Source organism: Neomonachus schauinslandi, chromosome X (assembly GCF_002201575.2).
Source record: "Neomonachus schauinslandi chromosome X, ASM220157v2, whole genome shotgun sequence".
Taxonomy (NCBI): Eukaryota; Metazoa; Chordata; class Mammalia; order Carnivora; family Phocidae; genus Neomonachus; species Neomonachus schauinslandi.
The window spans coordinates 70607113-70615592 of record NC_058419.1 but is presented as its reverse complement, the minus strand read 5'-3'; the positions used below and the strand labels follow the sequence as shown (position 1 = coordinate 70615592).

Here is an 8480-nt window from a genome sequence, read left to right as displayed (position 1 = left end):
GCATGGTGCCTGGAGCCAAGCAAGGGGCAGCTGCCCTGCTGCAGGACTGGCTCCAGTGGGGCATGGCCCCCTCGGGTACCTCCAGATGTGAGAGAACTTGGCCCCCGAGCCCTGACTTGGCACAGCTTGGGAACCCCTGGGTGCTGGGCACAACTCCGGATTCTACTCCCAGTCTAAGCTGCCAGCTTAGAAAATGGAAGGAGCATCTGTGGGAGAAGCAGCAAAATGGAGGCTGGGCCGGCAGAGCCAGGTCCTTGGCATGCATAGCGGAGGGCCTGTCTGCTTATTCGGCTCTGCAGCCCCCAGGTTAGGGAGAGAGGAGAAAGAGGCTTTGCTGTCGAGGGCAGGTGCTGCCCGCCCCAAGCTGGTGACCGTTCTGGCCGCCTCTGTCCTCCTCTGGGGATAGAATGTGCTCTCACTCAGCAGCAAAGGTGGGGACTTCCTAGGGAGAAGAGTCCTCAGTTCTGGCCTTCTGTCTGTCCACACTCTCTGCTCCCCATGGCCCTTGCCTCGGCTCCTTGCCCTCTCCAGTGGGCCCCCGCCTTTCCCCCCCCCCCCCCCCCCCCGTATCCTGGGGCCCTACCCTTGCAAACACTCTCTCAGGCTTATCCTGCTCAACTGGCAGACAGGTGCCAGTCCCAAGGCTGGGCCAGTTGGTCAAGGTTTCTTTGCCAGGGCTGAGCCCCAGATGGCCCCCGGCTCAGGGAGCAGGGTCCCTGAGCGGGGCAGTGGGAGGCTGGAGCCTCTGGTTCTCGCTGGAGCTGAGATGGAAGCATGGCTTACTTATCACATGTGGGCACACATGGTACACCAGATGCATAGAGAGCCGCATGGGTGTCCTTTTGCCTGCGTGTCTGTTGCATGTTACTTCAGGCAGCCGTTTTGGTTTTGGGGCTCTGAAAAGCCGTCGGGGGTTCTTCCCCGTGGGATCAGGGCCCAGAGTGGGGCTGCAGCCGGGGTCCTTCCACCAACTCCCAGGGCTGTGGGGCATAAAGTCCTGGGGTCAGGCCCTGAAAAGGTGGAGACATGACTCGCCAGCCCGCCCCCGCCCCCCTGCCTGCCTTCTCTGTTTCTCCAAGCCAAAGCTGCAATGGAGTGGGGGGGAGTAGAGCAGGGCATACGAAGGAGCCCCCACCCTAGGTTTGCAGCTCCCTTCAGAGGAGGACAGCAGGGGTCAGGAAAGGGGCAATGCAGCCAGAGAAAGATGGAGGAGGGGGGCTGGGATACCTGGGGAGAGAGGCAAGGGAGTTCCTCCATTCTTGGGGATGAGAGTGGGAGCCAGGGAGCAGGGACTACTTGTCTGCCCACACTCACATTTTCACTTGACAATGGCCACAAGTATGTCTTGTCTGGGAGGCCAGTTCTGTGGGTTGCTCAGAACAATGCTTGCTTCCATCCCCTTCCCTTGCCTCTCCTCCCTTGGCTGCTGTATACTGAAGGCCAGGGACTCTGCTGCCAGTCAGGCCATGGATTATGAGCTTCTCCCTCCTGGGGAGCCTTGTCCACTCCGCTTCCATCCCGCCCCTGGCTTTGCCTCTGACTCCCACCCAGATCCTACCCCGGCTTTTTCTGCTGGGAAACACAAAGAGTTCAGGATCAAAAGCCCCTTGGTAGAAAATGGATTCGGACTTTGACTCCTTCCGCCCGTTTGAAGAATCGGGTTCCTGGGGACACAGAGGAGATACAGAGGGAGGGTTCCTGGGGGTATTCTGAAGGGTGGCCTTTCCTTTTCTCATGAGGTCTGCTGGGGAAGGGGGTGAGTGGCCAAAACACCCGTGGCCTTGGCAGCTTGATTTAGTCAAAAGAGCACCTGGAGATCCCGGTTCTAACCCCTGCTCCGCCACTTAACCCCCAGTGCGCTCTGGGGTTTGCAACCTGTGTCCTCTCTGGGCCTCAGTGTCACACCGTCTGTCACAGGAGGGCGGTTGGACAAGATGGTGTCTGCTGTCCTACCAGTCCGGACATGGTGGGAGTCTGTGATCCCTAAGTCAGGGAGAGCTACGGTCCAGGAGGGGAATAGGTCCCCATTGGGGCCACTGGGTGTGCACCCATGGATGCTAGGTGTGCTGTGGTTTGCCTACCATGTTCCATTTCCGCCATCCCCCTTAGGCCAGCGCTGCACCCCTCCTAAGAGAACCCCGAGGCCCTGGAGCCCAGCCTCTCAGTGAGTGCACCACTGGCTGGCTCAGTCCCAGACAATTGATCTGGGCTAAATGGGGTCGGCCTGACATGGCTGGAAGCGAGGGAGGGGTGTGGCCTCCGCAGGGTCAGCCTGTCCCCATTTGTGGCCAAGAGGTGTCCTGGGGTCAATTCGGGCTGCTACTCTTGGGGGGTGGGGGAGGAGCGGGTTGATCGGGGGCAGATGGGTGGGGGTCGGGGAGAGGGCAGGAAGCACTCATGGAAGTGCCTGTGTCTTCCCCTGTAGGTGAATGGCAGCGATGGCATGTTCAAGTATGAGGAAATAGTACTTGAGCGGGTGAGTCTGCCAGCGGGTCGGGATGGAAGGGGAAGAGAGGGTTCAGACCAGGAAAGGGAAAGGCCCAGGACCTCAGGCTCAAGCCTCGTGGAGGGGCACCTGCATTGAGACGACTGGTGGGGGGTGGGCGGGGAACGGTGGCTCTTGGAGGCCCGCATACTGCATCAATCAATCAATCAACCAACTAACAGATATTAATTGACCTTGCTCGCTGAGGCCTGGGGAATTGGGGAAGGGCTGGCTTTGCTGAGGCCTCTGTGCTAGAACGGTCGGTCAGCACAGGGAAGCTGTGTGCCGGCCGGCCGTGGCCCCTTCTGAGGCCTGGCAAAGAACCTGCCTCTGGGGGGTGGGGCAAAGCGGGGAGATCCAGAACCCTCCCTCATGCCCTCTGAGTGAGCGGACTGTGCCCCTCCGCCCCCCTTCTGCAGGGCAATTCTGGCCTGGGCTTCAGCATTGCAGGTGGCATCGACAACCCCCATGTCCCCGATGACCCTGGCATCTTTATTACCAAGATAATCCCTGGTGGAGCAGCTGCCATGGACGGGAGGCTGGGGTGAGGTGGCCTGAAAGCTGGGCCGGGGGTGGCAGGGGCAGGATGGACATGAGGGGAGGAGGGCTGCCCCGGCAGGATGACCCTTTTGTTAGATCTCAGAGGGCGCAGGGGAGGGGCGGGGAGGGAAGGAAGAGGAAGTGGGAGAGGGGGTGGAGGGGCGGTGGCAGGGTGTCATGCCTCTGGGGCTTCCTCTGCAGGGTGAATGACTGTGTGCTGAGGGTGAATGAGGTGGACGTGTCGGAGGTGGTGCACAGCCGGGCCGTGGAGGCGCTGAAGGAGGCGGGCCCTGTGGTGCGGTTGGTGGTGCGGAGGAGACAGCCCCCGCCTGAGACCATCATGGAGGTCAACCTGCTCAAAGGGCCCAAAGGTTCGGCCCTCTGGGCTCCTGTGCTCTGGCCAGAGGCCCCTGATTGGCTCCCTAGGACATGGAAGGGAACAGCCTTACTCCTTGCCTGACGCCCCGCTCTAGCTCACAGGCTTCTTTCTTGACCTCCCATCTCACTCCCCCTGACTGACCTGGGGATGGCAGCCTAGTGTCTGGGTTCCCCCCCGTGGGGGGGGCGGTGAGGGGTGCTCCCGTGGGGCCAGTGGGTTGGCTGCGGTGGGGAGTTGGGCCTGGGATTGACTGAGCACTCTAACTTCTCCTTGTGGCCGTCTCCCGCTCCCTTCGGGCCCCCACCCAGGCCTGGGTTTCAGCATTGCCGGGGGGATTGGCAACCAGCACATCCCAGGAGACAACAGCATCTATATCACCAAGATCATCGAGGGGGGTGCTGCTCAGAAGGACGGACGCCTGCAGATCGGGGACCGGCTGTTGGCGGTGAGACAGCCTTTGGGGATGCCCAAATGGTAGGGTAGGGTGGGGAGGTGGGGCGCAAGTAGCCTCTCATTCCACCTGAACCTCATTCAGGGGCCCCCAGCATTGTGGGGGGATTTCAAGAGCATCATCAGCATCTGAGTTGTGTGCACTCAGATACCAAGGGCCTCGTTCTTTTCATGGCTGGGGCCCCCTCAGCCTGGGGCGTCAGGCAAGGAGCAAGGCTGTTCCCTTCTGCTCTGCTCTCGTAATGCTTCTCCACTTCTCACAGCACTACCCTGGGCCTCCGTTAGAGAGAGCCCTGTCGAATTTCACTGATAGGGCACCTTTGGGGTTCCCTGGAGAGGCCCTCCCTTCTCCCCAGTGCCAGCCCTAAGAAGGCCTCTCCTCTTCTAGGTGAACAACACCAATCTGCAGGACGTGAGGCATGAGGAAGCTGTGGCTTCACTGAAGAACACATCTGACATGGTCTATCTGAAGGTGGCCAAGCCAGGCAGCCTCCACCTCAACGACATGTATGCACCCCCTGACTACGCCAGCAGTACGTACCGGTCCGCCCTGCCCTTGGCCTGAAGCCCCTGCCCCCCTGGTTTCCGGAAGGGAAGGAATTCAACCCCCCTGTTCAGAGAGGGAGAGAGAGTGCGCGCACACGCTAGTGCTCGGGAGAACTGAGTCCGGAGCCCAGCTCTGTCCCTTAGAGCTGGGTGCCCTTGGACGAGTCCCTTTCGCCTGTCTTTAGTTTCCTCTTTGGCAAAACGGAGCTAATGATATATGGGCTGCCTTCCTCATAGGACTGCTGCAAGGATCAAATGAGATCATGGACGAGAAAGCCCTTGGAAAACCGTATTAGGCTATAGAGATGTGAGGGATTATTATTAGTCACACCTCTAGTCATGCCTTTCTTTGTAGACTGCTTGACTTTAGCTCTTTCTAAGACTCACAGGAGTGAGCCCAGGATTCAGAAAGGGACTGTGGAGGAGGAACCCGGGGGTGGGAGGGGGGGACAGGGGAAGAGAGGCCTGAGGAATCAGCATCCCTTGGTGGCTTTTGCATCTGAGGTGGGGTGTGGGGCCTCAGTCCTTGGCGGGGGTGGGGGTAGGGACGTACATGGAGTGGTCTCTGAACTTTTCGCTCCTTTTCTTGATTCCAGCTTTTACTGCCTTGGCTGACAACCACATAAGCCATAATTCCAGCCTGGGTTATCTTGGAGCTGTGGAGAGCAAGGTCAGCTACCCTGCTCCTCCTCAGGTTCCCCCTGCCCGCTACTCTCCTATCCCTAGGCACATGCTGGCTGAGGAGGACTTCACCAGGTAAAAAGCTCCCCCCTCGCCACCCCTTTATCCTACTTAGGGCTGAAGAGGATAGGAATCCGTTTCTGGCTAGCCACAGGTCTCCTTGTAGTATGGCCGAGAAGAGGAGAAAGTCCTCATCACTTCTCCTTGGGGTCTGCGGCCCTCCCTCTCTCAGCCCTCAGCGCCCTAGGGAGGGACAGAGGGAGCTGCAGGGACAAGTTCCACCATCAGGGGGAGTGCCGAGACTGTGGCCCCGATCCGAAAGTACCGAGTAAGGCGGGGTGGAGCGTGTAGGGGCTGAGGAGGTGGAAGCTGCGGGGGCTTCCTTCCCCGAGACAGTTGCTGCTCCCCTCTGCGGCAGGCGTCCTAAATTAGAGGGAAAAAGCCGTTGAGCCGGCGGGGTTGGCGGGACGCTGGGAGGCCGGCGGGCCCGGTGGCCTCCCAGGGAACGGCCCCGCCCCGCTCTGGCGGCGGCCGCCGCGGCGGCGGGCCGTGGAACTGGTCCGGCCGGCCGGGGCTCCGGGGGACAGGTTTGCGGCGGGGTGGGGCCTGGTAGGCTGCAGTGGAGCCGGAAGGGTAGGCGGACGGGTGGGGGGGAAGGGGGGGGAGAGCTGGAGGAGCCATGGAGAGGGCACGCAAGTTCTCAAGCTCCGGCTTGGCCCTGGGCTTGGGCCCGGCCTCGGCCTCGGCCTGGAGGAGGGCTTCGCAGAGGTGGGCCTGGCCGCTGCGCTCGCTGCGGCCTGGAGGGGATGCCAGGTAGGAGGAGAGAGGGATCTGAGCGAAGAGCATCCGGGACTCAGGGAGGGAGCCTCGCACCCAAGACGGGGAGCAACAAAGGAGGAGTCTCGGACTTGGGGCTCTTCTGAGGAAAGATGCTTTCAAGTGAAGGCGGTGGGCCAGGAAAAGTGTGCTGGGAGTCGGGTTGTGTGGATACACGCGAGCGGCCGTAGCTCTCACCTGATGGCACTGACCATTTCCAGAGGGCTGCCCCAGACATAACATGGTTAGTTGCAGTTGGGAGTTTTCCTGTGTTAACTCAATCTTAAGTTAGGCTCCTCGGCTCCTTCTGGGGACCTGGGATTTCTTTACCTGTCTCCCACATGACCTGGCAAGGGCACATAGTAGTAGCTGGTGACCAGATCTGTGGTTGGGGAAGGTAGGAGGGGTCACAGTTGGTGGGTGGAATTCTGAGACTGTGGAAGAGCATATGCAAAGGAAGCAGGTACATTTTGCGGATGGTGAGAGCGATCAACCCCAGGCTGGGTTCCAGTGCCCCTAACTGGTTCCCCTTGTTGTGGCCCGGGTCCCTCACACAGGTGGTGGGATAGGAGAATCTGGGGAGAAAGAGGATGAGTGAATGAGCTCCTAGGTGACGGTCTCTAGACAGGGTACGGGTGTGTTGAACTGAGAGAGTAGGGGACTGTCCACTGGGAAGCTGACTGCAAGCCCTCAGGAAGAAGGGAGGGAAGAGGAACTGAAACTTGGCACCTGGCAGAAGACAGCAGCCAAGCAGGTTTCGGGAGAGGAAGGAAGCAACCGGCTATCATACCTAAAGGGACCTAGTCATGCTAAAGCACTATGGGCCTTGTTCTAGGCTGGCCCTCACAGGGACAACAGTTTATAGCCACCTTGTCCTTACCCTTCTACTTCTTTCCCCCCAGAGAGCCCCGCAAGATCATCCTGCACAAGGGCTCCACAGGCCTGGGCTTCAACATCGTAGGAGGAGAGGATGGAGAAGGCATTTTTGTCTCCTTCATCCTGGCAGGAGGCCCAGCTGACCTGAGTGGGGAGCTGCGCAGGGGAGACAGGATCTTATCGGTGAGGAAACAAAGGAGAGGTGGGAGGATGGGAGCCATGCCAGTCTGAAAGGGAGGAGGGGAGATCTTGCTTTCTCCAAGGAATGCTTCTTGAGATGGGGGAAGGCTGAGCTGGAGAAAACTGAATATTCTCTTTAGAGATGACCTTAGGGAGTGCCAGGGACTGAGCCCACACTTATCCTTGAGGAGGAAATGAATGTGTGTTGGATCTTAACCCTGGTTGGCATTTGACCCCCACAAAGTTAATTATTACACTAGAGATGTCATATTCTTTTGGTCGCGTCTTAGGGGCAAGGATGGGATATTGAGAAACGCAGCTGAGCAGGCTTAGGGATGGGCTACCCATCTCCCTCTCCTAACTGCTAGGACAGAGGACAGCCTTTCTTGTTTTGGGGATGGCTCATAGCTCCTCTCTTTGGACAGGTGAATGGCGTGAACCTGAGGAATGCAACCCACGAGCAAGCTGCAGCTGCTCTAAAACGCGCCGGCCAGTCAGTCACCATTGTGGCCCAGTACAGACCTGAAGGTAGGAGATGGAAGGTTGAACAAGATGATTTGGGGAGTTTAGACCAAAGTGTCGGCTTTTTGCCATCACAGGTACCAAAGTCACTCGATCAGGCCCCTTCTACCTTAGGGCAGTAACCTCTTCCTCTCTGGTTTTCCTTCTGGACAGGGGTAGGTTTGGGCGCCTCTGGAAGCAGGCTTTGGAAGCATCTCTCGGAGGCTGTGCTCAGAGCCTGCGGATGAGGGCTGCAGTGCAGCGGAAGGCCAGTAGTGGGCAGCAGCCTACGGAAGGAAGCACAGAGATTGGGGCAACTAGAAAAAGGGCAGGGGGGAAGAGGGGCGGAGGTGCAGGGGGAAGAGGCGAAGCGGCGCAAATGTGTGCGGTGGAACGGGAGGAGAAGTAGCACTCGGGTAGAAGGACCTCCCGGCGAAGAGATCCGACCTCTTAAGGGATCTTGGTCCAAACCCCTATGACCCCCACTTCCTTCCTCTCATCAGGGTGACTGAGAAAGATCCATAAACGCACTGAAAAGGTGATGCTAGGCCGTCGGGCTAGGCACTCGGGAGTGGACCCCCTCCCCCTACGGGGGGCCTTCTTTGTGTTCTCGGGGAGCCGGCCCCTGGCTGGGGCGAAAGGGCGGGGCTGGGTATGCAAATGAAGGCGTTTGATTGGCTGGGGCCAGCCGAGGCCCAGGTGCCGAGGTGAGCTGCCGGATGGCGCGCCCCAGTCAGCCGGCCGGCGGGGTGGCCATTGGCGGGCCGAGCGCGGCCTCCAGCCGCACGCCCCGCCCAGTGACCCAGGCGGAGGGCGGCGGGCGCCCCTCCCCCCCCCCCCCCGCCCCGTCGCGCGCCTCAGGCGTCTCCTCCTCCTCCCCCCCCCTCCCCTTCCCCTCCCCCTCCCTCCTCCCCTCCTCCCGCGCGCCCCGCTTTGTGTCCGTGGTCTCCCGCGCGGGACGGAGGGGCTGGCCGGAGCTGGCGCTTTCTCGGCACTAGACCTGGACTCCGACCCGGCGCCAGGTGA

At 60.2% G+C, this 8480-nt stretch overlaps 1 protein-coding gene across 4 annotated transcripts in view; it reads left to right on the top strand.

Annotated features, from left to right (window-relative positions):
- DLG3 (discs large MAGUK scaffold protein 3) overlaps window positions 1-8480 on the top strand; it is a 54466-nt gene that overhangs the window by 1323 nt on the left and 44663 nt on the right. For 2 of the 4 annotated variants that reach the window (XM_044911785.1, XM_021680397.2), the window contains exons 1-3: window positions 5745-5894; window positions 6800-6956; window positions 7379-7481. In XM_044911785.1, coding sequence (XP_044767720.1) covers window positions 5761-5894; window positions 6800-6956; window positions 7379-7481 — 394 coding nt within the window. In that variant the 5' untranslated portion in view covers window positions 5745-5760. Of the gene's footprint in view, window positions 1-2423; window positions 2477-2904; window positions 3030-3226; window positions 3397-3712; window positions 3850-4242; window positions 4388-4996; window positions 5157-5744; window positions 5895-6799; window positions 6957-7378; window positions 7482-8480 lie in introns of those variants that run through there. The other 2 variants (XM_044911784.1, XM_044911783.1) reach the window with 2 other exon arrangements.